At 40.1% G+C, this 21,242-nt stretch overlaps 1 protein-coding gene across 2 annotated transcripts in view; it reads left to right on the top strand.

Moving 5' to 3' along the window:
- Nucleotides 1-350: 350 nt before the first annotated feature.
- SPTLC3 (serine palmitoyltransferase long chain base subunit 3) overlaps nucleotides 351-21,242 on the top strand; it is a 77,940-nt gene continuing 57,048 nt past the window's right edge. For both annotated transcript variants that reach the window (XM_079332031.1, XM_079332030.1), the window contains exon 1: nucleotides 351-785. In XM_079332031.1, coding sequence (XP_079188157.1) covers nucleotides 669-785 — 117 coding nt within the window. In that variant the 5' untranslated portion in view covers nucleotides 351-668. The remainder of the gene's footprint in view (nucleotides 786-21,242) is intronic.

Below are 21,242 nucleotides of genomic sequence, written 5' to 3'. Positions count from 1 at the left end.
TTTTATTTTATTACTTAAATGCTTTCCATGTCTTTGCAGGTATAATGTTGTGTCTGTCATGCTACTAATATAAGAAGAGACTAAAAGAAAATTTTTAAAGGGTTTCTACTTTACTCAGGGCAATAGTAGTTTTCAGCTAATACTCTCTTAGTAAAATGAACCATGTAATTTTACAGATTACTCTGTTAAAATGCTCAAAACATTTTGGCAGTTTTATATGGAGTGACATCACTCTACATTGAGAGTAATTCAGAGAAAAGAAACAAGGTTTCTCCCTGGGAGGTATTTAAGAGGTAATATATCTTTAAGTGTCCCCGCCTCTGAATCCACCCACCTCTTGATAGCTGCAGCAGTCCTGTTGACTCACAGGAGCCGTGTTCATGCAAGAGCCAGCAATGAGCAGTATTTTTCAGAGATTTTAAGAGCACACCTCCTGCTATGTATTTCTCATTCTAGCTTGCTGGGGCTGAAGCTGTATGAAAGAAAGTTTTACGTTTTGAAGATATTGCAAAAGATAGTTCCTCCTCTCATCCTGGAAAATCCTGACAGACCAGTTGGATACCTTTCAGGCCTTAACCAAGAACTTTATCTTCTCATCCCACTGTCTTTTTTACAGTAGAAAGACCTGAGACACCCTTAAGAACTGAGAATCTGACTAATTTAAACAGATGGCTAATCCCAGTGCTGTCTGCAATGGACATCTACATCATCATCATCATCAGAAACAGAATAACCTCTTAAAAAGTGGAATATCTAAGAAAAATGGAATCACTAAAGGAATGAAGGTAAGGTTTAATTGTTTACCCTAATTGCCTCAATATTGGAAACAAATAGGTAGTTGCAACATTATTTATTAAGTTATTTTATGGTTGGCTTGGTGTGTCCGTTGAACGGCTTGTATGGATTAGGCTTGTGTGTTACGTTTTGTAATCATGGGACCTCATGCTGCTTTAGTCTGTGCTGAACTGCAGAGAGAGTTGGGAACACTCATGCAAATGCTGTTGGCCCCATGGATTGATTTAGCCTCTAGTTCATGTCAAACACAACAACAAACACATGTAGTAACTTCCTTCTAGAGCTTAACCGGTGGTGGAGTTGGCTTTGCCATGTATTAATCACTAGTGGAAAGCTGTTTTGTCAGCTTGAAGTGTGTGTGGGGGGTAATTTTTAAAGTGTGATTTGTTGCTTTACAAGTGTAACAACAAAAATACGTAGGCAGGAAAGCTGTCTTCTGATGTTTACATTTCTACAGGGTTGGCTTAGCTGATCCCCACACTTTACTGATGCCTGCTTAAAATCCAAGTCAGTTTACTTTCCATTTTCTCAGGCTGTTGTCTTTGAAGCAGCACTTCTCACACATGTGAATATTTTGTTGAACTGTTGGCACGTAGCATCCTGAAGAATGAAGGACAAATCTAAAAGTATACTTTCAGCAAAAGAGCCCAAATCTTAAAGGTTGTCTCTGTGGTACCTGTCCTGACTGGGAGCTTTAGACAAGGACAGTGGTGAGGGCCCCGCTGCTTTACAAATAAACTGCTATCTTCTATCTTTCTCTAAATGGGGCGCTCACACGCCTCAGCACCCTAATGAGGGCACGCCCAGTGTCATGCTTAATGGTTGTCTGGCTTCAGGTGTCTCCCTGGTATGAGTGTTTCCCAATCACTGCCTTCTGTTGGATGAGGAAAGCAAAAAATCTTGCGCAATGATTGAAAAAGACCTTCCTTGGATTCGCTTCCAGAAACCTAATTCAGTGTCCTCTTATATATCACATGCACCTCCTTGTCCTTTTGTGCATTAGCTATTTGCCACAGCTGTGTTCCAGATCTTTGCTTTCCACTTGTGACAGATTTCAAGGACTAAGCTTTGCCATTCAGTTACTGTTAACCTGCTGCAAATGAGTGATTTTGAAATCCCAGGAAGGCATTAAGTAGGATTTCCTCCTTAATAAAAAAGAGAAGTAAAGTAAACAGCTAGAGAAGTAATGAATAGTATTACTTAGGATGAGCAAAAAAAAAAAAAAAAAAAAAAATAATGAAGGAACTATTAGTGAATGCACTTTCAAGATTAGTGAAGTCTTACAAGCACCACATGGTTGGAGAAGGTGTTTTACCCTGCTGTGTGACACCTGAGAGTAGCACTGAGCCACTTGTAAATACAATCCAAGGGTGAAGGAAGTGGTGAGGAAGTGAAGACTTAGAAAGTTCAGGAGGCTTATCAAAGGCAGATTTGGCAAGTCCGGGTCGAGCACTGTGCACTGAATTACATACCATTTCCCCTTTCTTCCTGCTCCCAGCACAGATTGGGAAAGAAGGAAACAATAACAGACAAGAGTCCTGAATGAACCAGGAATCTCATTCCTGGTAGGAATCTCCCCATTCCTGTCTGGTCTGTTTCCCCGCCCCAGCTGCCTCGCCCTGTTCAGTGCTCATGCTTGATGCTATTTTACAGGAACAGATACTGTTCCTTCCTCCCTGCGCTGTTTACCAGCCTCACTGCTGGGGCTGTGCGACTCCACAGCCCTCCCTGAGCTTGTGCTTGCCACTCCTCCTGGGATATGCTTCCCACTTTGCAAGCTGGGATCTGACAAGCAGGGAATATGGCAGCTTGGTGCACGAGGAAGCCTGTACAAGGCTTCCTGATTTCTCTTAATTCCAGTCATTCTTCCTTCTTCCTCTTTTGCTCTTTAGCCATCTTGCCCCTATTTCCCCTAACACTCTGGCACACTCATTTCTGTGCTTTACTGCCCATGCAGTAAATTAATTGACCATTAAACACCTTATACAGCAGAAATTGAGTGCTGGTATAGTCAAAGGATGTGACTGGTGATACTGGTTCTAGAGTTGTGATAGTTCCAAAACTCTTGGGCTAGGTTACAGCTGTGGTGCTTTGCAAGGTGGGGAGGAGGGAGAGATGCTGTGATTTGAGAGAGGCAACTAGTGCAGAGATTGCAGCAAGAGAATGGCACAGTGAAGGCTCCTAAGCCTATAGCAATAGTTTTGCACAATTGGCTGACTGGAACATCAGGCTTTGCAGAAATCAGCTCTGTAAACCTTTTTTTTTTTTTTTTTTTTTTTTTTTTCCAAAGAGCCCCTAGGAAGCCCTGGCTTCAGGAAATGCTGGCTTTGGAAACACTGCTTTTGAAAACACTTGCTCAAGAACAATGTGTTTTGCATCTTAATGATGTAAGAACATTTTGTGTGTCTGTGCGTGCTTGACAGAAATAGAGAAACAATTCTGATCCCACAAACCCCCCTGGGCTTCTAAAGAAAGGATTTTGTTTAATGGGTTGGGAAAGGTAATTAGGGATGATCAAATGTGGGGGAGCAGGGAGGCTCTCTTTGCTTCTAGCAATCTGTAGCATACCAAGGACAGAAAGGAGATAGCTGAGTGATAAAGAAGCAGTGAAACATCCTACCAGAAGAGAAGCTGTTGCTTTTGGGAAAGTGCTGGAGTGCTTTGGCGTGGGACTGCTTGTTTGGATCACTTCTGTGTTTGTTTTAACTCTGATTCACTCAATTCTAGCTGATAGCACAGACTCTCCATGTACTAATGGACACCAGGCTTAACCCTGTCCCCACAGCCATGCTGCATCCTGGTATTCTTTGGAAGCTGGGTCACAGTAAGACCTAAACTTTGGGAAGTGGGTCATGCACCATGTATCCTCATTGTTAATGCTTTTAACAGAGGCAGATGCTTCATGTTTTTCCAGAATCCATAGCTTGGACTTGCCTTTACCCAAAGCACAATTCAGTAGCTAACCTATTTATTTATGTACCTGTATTGGCCACGACAAGGTATTTTCCTAGTGATAGTTTCTTTGCTCTTTTATTGCTGTTGATTTGGTACCAATAATAGAGGACATTGGACTTTTAAAACAATAAATATTTTTGTCAAGTGGAAACTTTTTTCCCTAAAAAACCACATGCAATAGTTCCATTTCTTCAGTAGATTATTTCCTTGGATGCCTTAGCCTTCAAGACTTTATAAAGCTGTTTGCCAACTCATTATTTTTATGTTCTGCAGTGGGAAGGGCAGGGCTTGGTAGAAACATGAAGTCAACACGACAAAAGGCTTTTCCAGGGTTTTCAAACTCCTGTGTGAAAGCAAAAAAGAGCTTGGGATGAGATCCAACCCAGTAACATCTGCTGCACTTATCTGATGGCCCAAAACTGTGATAGTCTCCAACATCTGGGGATTCTAAAATTTGTAATCTGTTTATGTTTAACCTCTGTGACATCTGCACCTCTTCCTAGCTGTTCTACTTAGTTATTTGGTTCCATATTCCAGCATCCTGTCTCAGTCTCTTCCATGCTCTTGGCACCCTGGTTTTTTTCATCTCTTTTCTGCTCTACAATGTTATTTATTGCCTAATGAGGATCTTAAAGAAAACATTGATTGTTTAGAGAGTCATGAAAGGAATATGCCATGCAACTGTTCTCATGGCAGTAACTTTCTTGTATGTTGTAAAGGCCTCCTGTAATTTCTTTTCTCTCTCTCCACAAATACAGAGCACACTTGAAGTGTTTTTGCAGACGTGGTGTAAGTGGGGAATTTTAGATGCATACTCAATATAAATGTTAAAGAGTGTGGTAGGAGCAAAAAATAAACTAATTCCCACAATCAGAGTCAAGCAATAAAGGTTATTCTTAATAAGGGAGAGTGAGGAGAGAGGGTTAAGGCTGATCAAGCCTTTCCAGCTGTTTGCAGCACCAGTTGTGCAGCAGTAATGATCTACCAACATAATAGGGCTTTTTTTTCTGAAATATCTTCACATTTTGATATTGATTTGGGTAAAAACAAATTGAAAGGGAACTTCATTGAGTCCACCCTATTTCACTTGCAGAAACTCAGGATTTTGGACATTTTCCATTGTGCATGTGTTCATGGAAAGTGAAATTGCAATTTGCCCTCCGGATTTCGGAGCTATAGTGACAACAGGAAAAAATTGAGATTTGGTTTTCAGTTAAATTCTCTGCCAATTACTGTACCTGTTGCTTCAGCTGCACCACAGATACAACCTCATGCTCAGTTCCTGCCTTCATTTCTCCTTGGTTTCAAGTCTGAGAAATGCATTGCTCTGCACCTGCCCTCTCAGATAATAATGACAGGTCTCAGATCCACGCCCTTGTTTCTGTCATCTGCCCTGCTATGTGATGAGCTCAATGCATTGGAAGCAGGAAACACTGAGGACATCTTTCTGCAGCTGAGGTGTCACCACTGTGTGGGTACATGTAACAGTCTCTGACTCTTGTAGCAATGCTTCAAGCACCTTGCATGAGACTTTACATGCAAGGCTGAGATTTTTCACATAGCTCAATATATAAGGTTGGTCTAAAGTCATTACCCTCCTAACACCTGGAGATCTCCACATTCAGGTAATTAAATTTTGGAAGGTGAAGCCCTAGACAGAAATAGCAAATAGTAATTTACTTTGGCTTGAAAGATTCAGCATGTCAGGTCTTTAAGGTCAGCCTCCTCTCAGCACAATAACAGCTCATCCTTCTACTCATGAAAGTAAGTAAGTGTATTGGGAGACTGGCTTATCTACACATACATGACCCATGGCTGAGCTCCACTGCAAAAATAAGTAGTACACAAGAAATAGGAACAGGAATGGCCTTTGAAAGAGGAATTTGGGAATGTTCTGGGTGAATGTAGCAGTGGCATTAGGAAAGTCAAAGATCTCCTGGAGTCAACATTTGCAAGGAATATCAAGGAAAACAAGAACAGCTTTTACTGCTACATTAGTAGTAGATGAATAAGCAAGGAAAATGTGTCCCATCAACAAATGGGGGGGATGACTTAGTGACCACAGCTGCAGGTAAGGTGTACCCTGTGCTTTCTGTGCCTCACCTTTCACCATTGAAGTTGTCCAAGCCTCTGTGTTGTCAAACCACCAGCAGTGAAAGAAGGTTGAGTCACGGATCTCTTGAGAAATGGCAGCCCATACAAGGGCGTGGGATCAGGAGGGAAGCACTCACGTGTGGTGGGTGATATCACAGTGATATCACACACTATCAGCTTTGGAAGCTCTCAGCTGTCAAAGATCCCTGATAACTGAAGACAAGCACCCCACCTGTCTTCGAACAGCAGATCATTTCTATCAGAGGTTGCTCCTGGGAGCATCGAGAGGAACGTGATTTGGAGCAGCAAACATAGATGTACCAGAGATAAATAATGTTTGACTGACTGTTCCATGCTGAAGTGACTAGATTTGTGTATGAGAGGCAAGTGATAGCTGTCACCTACCTTGACACTGGCCATACCACCCTCCTGTGCTACTTGGGACATTACGGTCTTGATGGGCAGACTACTATATGGGTAATAATTGGCTGCATCATCGGGCTCCAAGGGTGGTTAATGGTTCATACTTGAATGGTTCAGCCCTGCAGGCTGGGAGGGTTTTATATGTGTGGAGGGGCAGTGGGAATCAAGATATGGGTAACAGCAATGGGACATATGGAGCCTTTCAGGGCTCAACTGGGCAAAACCCTGACTGTCCTGCTGGGATGTTGGTGTTCACCTGCCTTTAAATACGAAGATGAAACGGAGACCATCCAAAGTGAGTCTGTGACCTTTCAGTGCAAGGAGGCAGCATTTCTGTGGTGAGTCAGCAGTAGTGATCCAAAAATGGATGGAATTGATGCCGAACATCAGTCGGACTTCTATGAATATTTGTCTGGCAAGCAGCTTATTCATGCTCAATAGAGGTAATTAGTAATAGAAAGCCATGGCGTGACTAGTGCCATTGCCTGCCTATTTACATCCCTTCAGCATGAGAATTAATTACCTTTGCAAGCTTTAAGTGGCAGTCTGGCTTTCAGAAACGAGAAAGGTGAAATGCATCTTCTACCCGTGATGTCAGTGAGGGATGTGGCTGGATGTGCTCCATTGCAGAAGGAAGTTCATGAATAATAATGAGCAGAATGCTCATAAATAAATAATAATGGTTGCTTAGGGCCTGTTTGGGTCTCTGTGCACGCTGGCATATACAGGATCCAGGGATGACCACAGAACATTGAATGAAATGAAGAGAAAATTTATTTTCATTACCTTGTCAAACTAGGGATCCCCAAGCAACACCTGGGCACAGCCTCATGGGCAGGGACACCAGAGAACTCAGTTCTTGCTTGGTCCTTGCTAGAGGATCTCTGAAGCTGCTGTTTTCACCTGTATCTCAGGGGCTGTCACAGATGTGGATTGCCTCCCTGCTTTAATCTTTCCCACAGCAGGGAAGGAATCTCAAGCATGTTCGATTGAGTCTATCTCAGGCCTGTGTTATTGAAACACAGACATTGAACTTGCCCAACACACAAAGCGAAGCATCAACTAGTGTATGTGTTTTTCTACACCTCAGCTGCAGGTCACTTCAACACTTATATAATTCTCCTCAACAATCTTCTGTTATATTCCCACAGTTTCTATAAAATCTGACTTTCCACTAGGAAAATGTTTAGCATCATGCTGCCACTCTCATAGCTTGCTCTTTGCATGTGTGCATTGGTGTTTCAAATCCTGATTTATAGGGTACAAAACAACCATAAAGATCCTAATTCATCATGATATGCAGCTCTGTTTCTTCTGCCAATAGACATATGAACTCCCTAGTGGATTTTTGGTTTTTACTCTCTTTTTTAAAGAAAAGTAACTTTTATTGTGGCTAAGACTGTGGCATTATCCAGCAAAGCAGGAAATTACATTTCCCTACAATGACCAGTGGCTCAGCCAGAGAATTCCTGCCATTTCTGGCAGCTAATTTTTCCACAGAAAATACTTTGAGAAATAACCCAGCCAGGATTTTTGTGAGGCTATTGTCTGAGAGAGCTGTCATTGTGGGATGGATATGGAATTGGGAAGAAAAATGCCACTTAAGAAGAAGAGCGGGCAGCAGGAGCAGCAGTGTTTTGTGCCAGACTGAAGAGGAACTGAAGTGTTTTGTACTTAAAGATACATGAATTCAGACAGATGACCAGAACATTCTGTGAGATCCCTTTAGTATAAAACTGTGAGGTGAGGAGCTGAATTTCCAGGGTGGATGCCATCTATGTACACCTATGTCATCAGAACCAAGTAACATTTAACCTGTTCTGACCAGATGTCTTTCTCCCACTTGAAGTATTTTGAATTTCCAGAACATCCAGTGTAGATGGAACACAGCAATGCCTTATGTGTTCTACTGATCATCTCAGGATTTTTTTTTTGGAAGTCATTCATCTGTATCCTTGCCTTCATTCATTTGATCAAGCACAGGCATGTGCTCTGTCATTTCCCCCTCTTCCAAAAGATTTGTTCTTCTCCATCAGCCTACCAAGACATGAGGATTTATTCACCTAAGGAAGAAATATGGAAAGACAAAACTGAAATGCAGAGCTGAGACTTGTCACCATTTCAGCTGATACAATGCTGCACTCTGCTTCCTCCAGGAATTTCTATTTGACTTTCTGCTTCTCTGTTGCTGCTGATTCACACAGCCTGAAGAGCTGCTGTGCATCTCCCCCTGTGACTCATTTGTAGCTATCTGAGACTTCAGCCTGCCTGATCTCACAGCCCAAAGCTGCCAGCCTACACCTGGAATCACAACAATTTGTATGTTCTTGAGCTTCCTAGAGCTGTTCTGCAGGAGAACGCCTCAATCTAGCCTGGAATTTCCATTTTCTGCCCATTCCTTGTGTTTCCACAAATCTTTGATTGCCTTCTGAAAGGAACATTTCTTTCTCTGTTGCACTTCCTGCAGGTAAAGGTAAGCTGCTCCAGGTTCTTGTGCACACTGTTGTGGGGGAGATCTGTAAAGATCAGCCACACTGCTGCCTGAGATTTCACCCAGTCCTAGTAGCCATGTGTCAGTGACTGGAGGGATTTACATGAGACCTTGGAGGTTAGGAAGTACAACCTGAGAAATAAATTTAAGACCACCTCTGTCACACTGTACCTCATGTCAGCCATTCCTGAAAAGAATCCTCGTGATCTGACTGAATGCATTTCCTGCTGCTCAACCTCAAAACGTCAGACACACAGTTCCCAACACCAAACTAAAAAAACCTTTCAAAGTGAACAACATTTTTTGAAAGCATTTCATGGTCCAAGAAAGCATTTGAGAAATCATATTTTTTCTGCTTTTTGAGATCATATTCTTGCAGGTTTCTGCATTTGAGCTTTTGAACTTCCAACAATCTCTTGACATCAGTCATGCTCAGAGGGAATGTTTTACTTTGGCACAAAATATGTGTCTGCAAGTCTCTTGAAGTCATCTCTTCTTTATAAAAGGGTCTTTAAAAATTGCTTCCCTGTGCAATATTTTCTTCACACCACTTATATGAAGTTATATAAGCTTGTTTGTTTGCATATGTGGGTGGTAAAAGTGTCTGGGAGGTTCTAGCAGATAAAAGGGTGTGTTAATCTTGAAAGGGAAATCTTCTTGGCTTTTGATTGTTCTATTCTGATCAGAAATGAAACAAAACTCTGTTCAAACTGTTTTGATGCAATCTCCACCCGTTTTCCTATCTTCTAATCACAATCATCCAGCCCTGTGGGCCTTATCCTTAGTTTATTTCCACTTGCTTTAGGTTACAAAAAAACTTGTGGCAAAATAAGCATTTAAGTACTGGATTGGTCATGTGTGGGTAAATAAGTAGTAATGGGTGTTCTCATTTTCCTCTGTGAAAAACTCACTTTTATCCCAAATAAGAAATTACTTTATCAAATTATATGGGAAGAATCCCATGTGGGCAAAACTTGTTTATTGTTATTTTTTGGCTCTCAATACATATTTTAGCAGTGTCTTTTCAGGTTGAACTAAGAACCTTTGCTTCTCAAATCTGTTTCTTACCCATAACCAAGAAGAAAGTACAGATTCCAAAATAAAAATATGTGTTTGTCAAAATCTACAATTCTTAAGGAAGAAAGTTAGTCTTTTTGTTTTTTGTTCTGAGTCAAGTATGCTGCTAATTATGCCAAGTCAAATTGCTTTTTCTTAAAATCTGTTTTCAAGGGTTAGAAAATGTATCAACTCCATATATTTTCAGATATTTCTTAATGGAACTGGCATGTTGATGTGCATAGTGTGAAATGTTGGATGTCCTATGAGCACTAGCAAGTTAGCAAAATAATTATGAGGTTGTGTCCTGAGACAGGAGATTTGTGCTTTGGGAATGGAGGAGCAGCTTTAATAAAATCTGGTTTCCCCTGGGGTTGAACTATTGTCCAAGAAAAGGAGAAATTTATTACCTGCCTGAAGAGGAATTAATTGACCTCCTTGTGTCTCTTATTCACTAGTGAAAGGTAAAGAAATAAAATTGTGCACACCATGCCTGTCTTGAGCCAAAGATATTCAGGATCATGGAGGGCTTCAGGGAGACTGCTTTTTGTCCACCTCCTCCCCAACCCAAAGTGCCCATTCATTTATACTTTTGAAAATCTTATATTAACTTCCTTATACTTCCACCACAGCATAATTGAATCAAGCAAGTCAGAAGCTAAAAATTAGCTTTACCTATCAATAGGTAGAAATATTTTTTAATTTGCAGACATAAGGTCATATTACTAGGTTTTTGTATTTGTGCCTCAGTATAACCGAAGACCTTTAGAATTCTTGCATGTGGGCTGAGAATCCCATGGGTTTATTTGGGTAAATAGAAGCATGATTTCAGTCTGGGTTTTTTGGGATCATTATCAGAGACTTGGGCTTTTTTTTGACTGTTTCTGCACCTTCTGAGAAACAGTGTTATAAGCTTGTGATTTTGTTATAAAGATGTTAACATCTATGGGAAACAAAATTTCAGTCAATGGCAAGTTATACAGATTGTTAAAATGTCTGCTAGGTATTGTTTTTATTCCCTACTGAACACTTTGTAGGTGTCATAAATGGATGTGATTGGAGAGACGAGTGTTATATGAGGGGAAAAAACCCCACCTGCATAGTTTGAGCTTTTAGCATGGTAGCATTATAAAATCTTGGCTGGTTTCCTAAAGAAACAGAACTTTTACTTAGTTTTGCTATCTCTCTGTCAACTCCTTAACAGTTTGTGAACTTGTGAACCATTTTCATGTGGTCCACCCTTTGCTTTAAGTGGGCTTTTGGACACAGGAGAAAGGCCTGGCACCTTCTCTGCTGAAATAATAGAAGCTGCAGTATGAGCTCATTCTTCCAGTGGCCTGGGCAGTCTGCAGCAGGAAGATTTGACCAATGTTCCAAATCAGAAAGAAGCTTCTGTCAGTGTTCCTTTATTTTACACAAAAGCAAACATGCGACACATAAAAAACCTCAGTATTTATTATTCTCAGAGCTCACACTGCTCTGTTTACCTCTGCTCCAACCCATTTCTGCATGGTGTGTATCTTATCATTGCATTTCTCTGTAATTTGTTTGGTCCACAAACTTTCTGAGATAAAGACATTTTATTTTGTTCTCTACTTGTAGGTACACATGGGATCAGTGTCTATTAAGGGTACTTTATTCACATGGATTTTTATCCAAGTCTGCCACTTTTTCAAGTATCAGTGATTTGTCATAAGTATTGTGTAAAGCAGTTGTCCTGTCTCATGTTCTAGTTGATGCTACTAAGTCAGAATGAAGTGTGTTTTGGTGTCATTTCTCATGGGATATTTCTGTTCCACCAGTCTAATCTACAGATAAAACTTGAGTTCATGTTAAATACTATTGTTTTTCTATAATTCACTACTAACCCAGTCAGGCATCAATCTTCATCTTTAGAGCAGCCTGACCAAAGGGGAGCAGTTCCAAAATCTTTGTTGTTGTCTGGCTGGTGTTTCTCTGGTTCTCGAGGGCTGTGTGATCTCAGTTCACCTCCTGTTGATCAGGTATCTCACCTGCCCAGCAACAGCATTCTCGTTGGAGCTGTATTTCAGGACAGCAGCTTGAAGACAGAAATGCAAACCTCTCACTCTGTGACAGGTAATTTGTGTGAGCTCAGGCTGGAGGCTGATGGACAGGCATTTTACAGGACTTGGAGTACTTCTGCCTTCAAATCAGCATGAACATGATGAGAATATTTTATTTTACAGGGCTACACACAGAATTACTTGAATAGTGTGGAAAAACTTTGAACAGCTTTTAACCAGATATCCAAGAAGGCTTGTGCCTTTAAAATAAAGACTGACAGAGAATACTTTGAGGGTTTTCTTTTTTTATTGAGTGATTTTTTTTTTTTTTATTTTTTTTTTTTTTTTGCTGGAGAAGCTTATCAAAACATCTCTGCACTCTGACACTTCTCAATAAGTAACCACTATGGTTGACTGACAATAATTTGTTCACAGACTCCACTATTTGCTGCTTATTCCCATATTTCTTTTTTCCAGCCCTGTACATCTTCCTGGTTTATGGCTATGTTTCAAGGCTTCATTTACTCACTACTGCACAGTGTGTGGCATTCTTGGCTGTGCTACATCTCCACTTAGATGTGTGGCCAAAAAAACAAAAAGACATTTTCCACAGGATTCATGCAAGGTTTGCAATACAGTATTTCAGCAGAGGTAGCAGAGATGGGCACTGATATCTGTAACAAATCATACTTGCCAATTACATTTCCTTGGGATAGGAAACAGCTTTATCTATGAGATTATGGTGATAAAAAGATTTACCAAGTCTGCAAAATCTTTTGAAAAAATTTCTTGAAACTTGTGGTAGAGGCAAATGAGCCAGTGTTACTTGCTCTGCTGTTGGATAAAGGAATATTTTTTGAAGCAGATGCTGAAGTCTTGTTTCTTTATTAGCCTCATTGGTTAAAAGAAGCTGGCACACCTGTGCTTGATCTATTCACATTCTCTAACAGATAGTTGCAAAACTGAATAGGAGTTTGTGATTTTTGGAGGGTTTTTTCAGTCCATATTGTTCAACAGGTAAGGTTTAGCAGAGCTCTTGAACAACAACGTTTTAAGTGTTGAGTAGGTAAGAACATTAGCAGTGCATTGAAACAGTGAATTTTGAAAAGAAAATTCAGTTGGGTGAGGGAGATGGGAGGAATAAAAAAATGCATACACATGCAAGGCTTTGAAAGGGAAGAATATCTTGAAAGCTGAAAATAGGTTTTTTTGAATGGATACTGGTCACTTTTGCATTAGGAAAATTAATTCTCAGGCTACCTGATATCTAATTTACCTAATGCTGGTTGGTTTCATATTAAGGGTGATCATCAGCTGGATACAAAGCTGCTTATGTCATAAGCAGGTTCCAACTATAAACAAACACTTTGGGGTAGGTCCCACTTTCACACCTGAGAAAGACACATTTGGAAATGTGTGGAAAGGATAAGGACATACTCAGGTTGTGGAAAGGATAAGAATTTGACAGGAAGGTCTCACAGATAAGTATGTGTAACAGAAAGATCTTTGAATGTAAAATCTGAAGAAGGAATAGAAATGATAGCAAGTTTTGATATAGGAGAAAAGAATTGCTGAGCCAGTCTTACTGAATAACTAAGAAGGCAAAGAGCAAGTAAGTTGGAAGGGGTTTTTATGACTCAGAACAAAGGATAAATCCACCCCAAACAAAAGATGTTTTTACCATCATGTTCTTCCACTCATGTCTGCAGCAATTTGGGATTATTCAGGTGTCAGTACCGGGGCCAAGGCGCTGCTGTAACTCCTGCTCGCTTTGGAGTCCGGGTTGGGGCAGGCACCAAGAGCTCTCCCGGGTGACAGAGGGCCGGGCGGGCTGGCGGGGAGGGAGCAGGTGAGGAAAGCAGCGGCCGGACCGGCGAGTCCGGCTCGCTGGGCTGTGCCGCGCTCTGTCAGCAGGCTCTGCGCTGCGCTGGTGCTCGGGAGGAGGAGATGCCCGGGGCGCCGAAATGCGCTGTGAGAACTGGGTCAGGGCGTGCCCAGGGTGCGCTGGGGGTGCCGGGGTAGCCCCGGGCTACCGAGGGAAAGCCAGGAGGAGGTGAAAGGTGGATGGGTTGGGTCTCAGCCAGGATGACGGCGAGGATGCACAGGGAGGAGCGGTTCAAGGAAGGGAAGATGGACACCTGTAAGCAATTGCAGTCTTAAGGGAGCTTCTCTGCTTTTTTCTTTTTTCGTAAATATCAAAGAAATCGGACTGGGAAGTGAATAGATGCAGAGTCACAAATAATTTCACAGCTAGCATGTGTACTGACTAGCGTGTAGTACTCGGAAATGAAACACTTTAGTGTTGACCGAATGTTTAGCTAGAACAGAAGAACAGCCACTGCTCACTCTCTTCTGTATTCCCATTAGGAAAATCCTCTCACAAGCCTTTGAAACTGCTTGCAACACTTTTCTTCAATTTGTCTGAGTCTGTAATACTGCTTTAATCCATTTTGCCATATATTCTTCAAAGGTGTATTTACCTTTTAAAAATTTTTCTTATTAGCTCCATTTCCAAGGAAATGTGGTGTCCTCTGCAGCAGGTCTCGTGAGATACCAACAGATTTGAGGGCTGTGATGGATCTTAGGAAATGAGGTTAGAATTGTAGGGGTTTGTGTAGGAATGCAAGACTTTCACATTATTCCACTGGGATTTGTAACAGGAAAAAGTTGTTAGCACTTAACTCAAGTTCTCTACAGAGACAAAGGGTCATATATGGAATTTCAAAACAATTCCACTCAGCTTTGCAGTGGTCAAATTTTTGGAATGGCTCCCATGGAAAATAAAAGTATTTCGAAATTCTGTGGTCTGTCATCTTTTCTCCTGACAGTGCAGGAATGCCTGAGTCAAATATTTTTCATTCCTGGCATGGATTTATTCTTCCAGAGGTTATGTTCTGTTTTAATGTAAATAATCTATATGGTGTGATGCACCTGAGTGAAGATAGTTTAAAGATTTTACATTCCATTCCAGTCAAGGTCTATGTGTTAATCTGAACCTTAAGAATAATTATTTTTCCTTCCTGTATATCTTCACTGCCCCATCTGTTGCACTTTTAGTCCTCTTGGTATAGGAGCCAACCTTACTCCTTGGCTGATAGAGTCCCAATTTGGATACCCCTGCACTGGTCAGTTTTTAAAAAAAATGAAATTCTGATCTGTTTTGTTTATTAACAACAGAGGATAGTGGGTTTCACCCCATGCTTTGGCTTATAGTGATTCTGTGAGAATAAAGCAGAAATGCATTGGTCAAGGCAGACCTTTAGGTAAACTACTAGTACGGAATCTATGTTTTAGAGTATTTGATATTAAGTGATATCTCTGCATGCTTTTCTCTGGCTCTTCCAAATTTGGCATGACTTTTTGCTGGTACCTTTCCAGGCCTCTCAGGAAGGCCTTTGCCTTTCTGGACATTTCTATATCATTTTCACACAACAGCTTCAGTGGACATGGCTGTACTGAGCACTGGCTTTAGTCTGAACTGCCTTCATCCCAAAAGAGAAACCTTTTATTCACTTCTCTCTTGACTTAATGCTAGAGCTCATAGAGCACTTAAGGGATTAGGCTCTAGAAATGTTTTTCTGGAAGCAAGGTTCATAATTTCTCAAAATTTCTCTAGTTCCTTGTGCTGGTGCCCACAGCTGTGCATCCCAAGAAGCAAGTCTTGTTTTCTTTGGAGCTCACAGTGCATTCCCCACTGAGAAATCCTGGATTTGTCTTGTCAGTCCCTGCTGGGGGTCAGCTCTACCTGGATGTTCTCCAAGGGATTCCACTGTCTTCCTCCTAAGCAGAATGCAGACAAAAAATTGTGGCATAGAAAGTGGAGGTAATATTTTACTATACTTACTATCTTCCAGCAGCTTTAAGAGATTAGCTTTGATCCATGAAAATAAAGGAAAAAGAGGGGTGAAAAAAGAGACAGCAATACTACCTAGTATGAATTTTGTCCTCAGAGGGGGATATTTTTGAATTTTGATGGTTGTTCTGCATGTCCTGCTTGCCATTCTTGATTTTGTGTCAACTGATGTTTTTATACACAGGCTGATGTTATTCCTTTGGTCCATAAGGGAGCTGTCAGGATGGGCACATAAAATTTCTTCATTATGATTAATTTCATATTGAGTATGAGGGGAGTTTCCAACTTTCCCTGTGGACAGGAGAGAACATAAAATCAGAATTTATCAGAGTATACTAATATTGTTTAAGAATTCACTATAAAGCATTATGTCTGAAATCTCTAAAAAAATTACCTACAGGAGTGTCTCCTTGGGCACATTTTGCTAGGAGTTTTTGCCATGGGACCTCAGGTAGTTTGTTGGGGGTTTTTTTCCCTATTGCATCTGAACTTTATTCAATCTTTATTAACTGATTTCTACCATGGAACATGTTACTGGGACCATTTTGCATATGTGGACATTTTTCACAAGTAAGTTATATTTTTCTCTGCTGGATGGTAGGCTGTGAGTATGTAGTTCACCCTCTCAAGGGAGTCCCTGGACAAACTAAAGTTGTCAGAACAAATTTGAGACCTCTCTCCAGTGGAGAGAGACAACTGGGACCTTTGTAATTGCTCATTATTTGCCTCTTTCCAGAAATACATCTGTAGCAGTTATTATAGAAGGGCACAACATTTCTCTTATGCTCAGGTTTGTATTTCTGGGGTTTTATTTTTTGCAGATGTGGAAGGGTAGAGATAAAACACAAGGTCTTCTGAAAAAGGTTTCATTATCATCTGTGTGAAGTTTTACTGTTATTTGCTTTTCATGTATATATTTAAGCAGTAACTTCTTTCTTTCAGAAGTAGGAGACTACTAGCCCTTTAAAATCTTTACATTTTAATGGGCTTTAAAACTACATTCCTTTTGGATAGTGTTGACAAGAAATCAGATTGGTGTCTAGGCATCTTCTGTTGCTCTTGAAACATATCAGGTAGCTCAGGACAGTGTATTCTTGATCAGAGCTTCTAGATCCTTCTGTTTGACCCTGGCAGTCTTTGCTTTGCCAGCTACTGTTGCTCTATCTCTGTACTTCCCAAATTTAGAGCACAGACGTGTGTACCAAAGTGTTATCCTAAGGAAAAGTTTAAAAAAAAAATCATATCTGTTAGAAGATTGATCTACTAGAATGGGGATAAGTAAAGATGCTAATGAGATAAAGATAAAAGGGTTTGGGTTTTTTTGTCCACAAAAGAGGGGGGAAATGTCTATGGGAACTTTTTGTTACACAGATTTGTGAAGTGCACTAAATAGGTTTTAGTTCCCCAAACATCAGTAGTTGCCCAGAGACAGGGTAATATTAATTTTGTTTTAATTGTGAGCAGAAAGCCTGTATACCCATTTCCTTCTTCCAGCATCTGTGATTCAGAGGTTCTTTCTATCTGCCTACATTTCACCCTCTGAAAATATGTACCAGCCATTTTTGCAGATCTCAGTCATTTCTGTTCCACATTTCATGTCATAGTGAGCTTTATGAGCATCAGGTAAGTAGGAAAATAGGACAGGAGGCTTTAAAGTATTTTGAGATGTTATTTAGTCCATTTCTGCAAATCGGTTCTATCCAAGGCTGTTTTTTTGTCTGGCATATTCTTGAAGGCTATCTTAGCTCATAGGAGGTGCCACTGTGTTTTGGGGTTTGGTTAAAACTGACAGCACTGCTTTCTGCTGTCTTCTGCTAGACAATATTAGCTTTGACTTTGCAGAAAATGTCCCTGCCAGAGGTTTATGTCTATCTTAAACACCTCAGTTTCTCTAGATTCACATTTAACTGATTTTATCAGTACAGATATTATCTCTAATATCTCATTTAGATCAGTTTGGATGTAATTTAAGCATACTGATGGTTAACAGAGCACAGATTACTGTCTTTATTTTGCAGTTATCTTTTACACATTTGAAGACTCATAGGCTGCCAGTCATTAGGGTTTTCTCTTTAAACTAGACAATTCAAATTTGTTCATTTTTTCCTCATAACTTACTTGACCAGACTTTATGCTTCTTTTCCCAGTTCTCTCTATCTGGTTCACCTCTTCTTTCTCAAAAAGCAGTGTCTGAAGCTGGATTGACCCTTCAGCTGAGACCTGCATTATCACTGCTTAGTAACTCTAGAATGGTTTGTCCTTTTGCCCTTAACATGAGTTTCTTAAGAGAGATGGCTGTTTTTTCTCCAACTCTTTTTACTTTTAATATTGCTTATTAAAGTAGCAATATCTGCTACTTCTGGGTACAGTCTGCTCTCCTGAAATCTGTGATTCTGCTGCTCCATTTCCTGCTTTTCCTAAGTCTCTTGATTTTTATGATCAGTATAAATAAAAACTTTGAGTTAATACACCATAATGTCTTCTGAAATTACTTCCAAAGTGCAGCAATGTTTGGAGTATTGTCTTCCAATTTGCCCCACAGCAATATGGGAAGAAATAACAAAGGAGGTAAGGGAAAGACTTGTGAAATGCCTGTAAGCATTTTTTTCCACAAGGAGTGATTTCATGTTGTTACATATCCAGCATCTTCCACCACCCTGGAACATCCCAGCTTGCCTACCACATCCTTTCTTTCCAGAGCAGCAAGAGGCAGAATGTGCTGAACCTTGTTCAGACCTAGACAGGTGCTGGTTCATGGGTTAGTACAATTGTGCTTGTGTCATTCACTCCAAGAATGGCTAAAGAGCCAAGTTATTGATGTCTTTCCTTCAGTTCAGGGATTTGGATCCCTTTGTGCTACCAAAATCACATTTTCCTGAAGCTTTTAGAAGAGTTGATATCATGAAGGCCTCATCAGATCTGATTGAAATTGTTCTGTGAGCTCAAAGCTTTGGTAGATGGGTACTGGCAGACATAGGGGTAACATGAGGGAGTAGAATATTGCTTTCTTAGAAAAAAAAAAAGTTATGACTGTTCAAATGCAAAGGCTAACTCAAGTCACTTTTTGCTATGTATTTGCTGAAACAACAAAACACTTCAGTCACCCCTTTACCTCAGTATTCTTGCTCTGGATTTTTGCCTCTTGAATTTCTCAGGTGCTTCTTTTTCCTAACCTTTGTCTTTTCAGCCAGGAACCACAGGCTCTAGGTATTTACCTCAAGGTAGACATTGACCCACTGGTGAAAATCAGTATACCTGGTGGGGTGAGGACTTCCCTTTTTGTCTGTATTCATCTAGACTGCTGTAAAATCTGAGAAGAGCATTTATTTAAGACTGTTTCTGCAAACCTGGATAGTTACAGAAGGTTCAGATGAGAGAAAGTCATCAGTTCTCAAGTTCAGTGTTGTGACTTAGATATTACTGGGACAACTTAGGAAGAGCATTTCAATGTATAATGCACTTTTTTAAAAAAGCATCAATTATTTCTAGATTATTTTTAATTGATCTTCAAGCAATTGAAGTGAATTCTTTTTAGCTCTGATTTAATTAGTCAATTTAATAACAGTTAATTAATATCATAACAATTAAATAGCCATTAGAAGTCATATAGGCCAAGGTCATCTTTTCCAGTAGGCAGAAATTGAAATTGGTGGGAAGAGGAGAGAGCCTCTTGCAGAACTGTTGTACCTGGAGGCATCCAGTTGTGAATTCCTCATAGGTGTAGGTGTGGACACAACCATAACAGTTTGAAACTGCCTTTTCCTGATAGTTTTCAAACAAAAAAAAAAAAAAAAAAAAAAAAAAAAAAAAAAAATCAGCTAGAGCAGGATGTTACTGTTTCTGTAGATTTTTAGGTGAAAAATAAAAAAGTAATTGGTTGCCACTGGTTAAACTATGTAGTTTTTCTGGATTAGGGCACAAATTGGTGAATCTGGGTTACTCCAGAATGGGGTTCTCTGAGGACACTATGATGATAGGTGGGTTGTCACGTTGTTAAATTAAATGTTGCAGTGATTTGATCACATGTACCAGTTGTGATGCTGCCTTTGCTGTAGGACAACTGACTTTAATTAGCCATGGTCATTGCTACCAAGTTGCCTAATGATTGGCTTAATTAGTTTTTTGTCTTCTTGCTTAAAACACCTTGTATTGTGTTTGAAGGTGTGAAGCTGTTCATTTTCTTTATGTGTTCATCGGTTGGGTATTGTCTTCATCTTCCTCAAAATCTTGTCCTGCAAACCTACATGCTATGCCTTAACTGAATTTATTCTGATTATTTTTTCACCCTAAGGCTCCCTTTGATGCTGGATTCTTACCAGCAGATAAGGATTCTTATCTACCCAGATGGTCATCTTCCTAGTCTTTAATGCCCATATCTGTCAAGCTAGAAGCATAAATTTGATTGCCTCTTTCTCATCTGTTCATGAGAAATTCTGCTTTCCCCATTGGGGCTTTTTGTTATGGAATTTCTTATCTCTCTCTCCTCTCCATCTGTGGTATGTCAAGATATTTGTATTTAAATACAATTTTCAAGTAGTTAATTACCTTGGAGGGGGTAGCATAAATCCAGCTAAACTGATTGCATTAAGAAAATTGGCAATGACTTTCTCTTTCATCATGTTTTTGAAATATGATAAGTTACTCCTTGCATTCATAGGAATGTCTTGGAAGGCACACAGTTTCAGTTTAATTTGTGCATAGCTCTTACAATCAGAAATATAATGTGCAAATTATTCTAATGATATGCAGCTTTCAGATAGTAAGTGTGAGTACATTTGTCCTTCCTTAACCAGGGATGTACTGTAACTTCCAGAAGTCTTTATCCAAACTGGTGCTGTAATCTTAGGAATGAAGGATGGCCTGAGACTGCTTCTGAATGTTTAACACCTTAGGATTTAAGCTTGCAATATATTTGGCATGATCCAGCATCCATGGCCACTGTCCATTCTGACAGGGAATGTGTGTCTCATTATTAAACTCATTATTAAATCTGTGAAAAATCCTGGCCCTGTTTGAAGCTTTTGTGCCATACAATGGGGAAAGGTCTGGAATCCAATGAGGGATTTATTATACTAGTTAGTACAGAAGATAAAGCATTTTCTTCACAAGGGAATTTTGCATGAAGAGGTATCTGATAGCTAATTAAAACATTTTCTGGTGCAAAGTCACTGTGTAGGAAATATGTAGGAGTTGGTGGATTGCATCATGTGGATATTAACTCTGAATCCACACTGGTCAAAATCACTAGCAATCTACTTAGCACATCTTGAGAATCTTTACACTGTCAGTCTTCATCCCAATAGACAGTTTCATATCAAAACTGTATGTGATATCCATAGGATTAATTTCTTAATTCCAGCTCTCTTCTGGAAGTAGCTTCCCATATTTCAGATCATCACCAGTGATGATGCAGAAACTGGCAGCCTTTGAAGTGCTATCACTTCATCATCATCTTGTTTGTTTGTTTATTTTTAAAGCCAAAGCCATAGGATTTGGATGATCAGTAGATATTCTGATGTGGCCAAGCAGTGTGAATCCTGGAACTTACCCT

The sequence above is a fragment of the Erithacus rubecula genome (assembly GCF_903797595.1).
Source record: "Erithacus rubecula genome assembly, chromosome: 2".
Classification (NCBI taxonomy): domain Eukaryota; kingdom Metazoa; phylum Chordata; class Aves; order Passeriformes; family Muscicapidae; genus Erithacus; species Erithacus rubecula.
The sequence above is the reverse complement of the archived record's forward strand: the minus strand, read 5'-3'. Positions and strand labels throughout refer to the sequence as shown.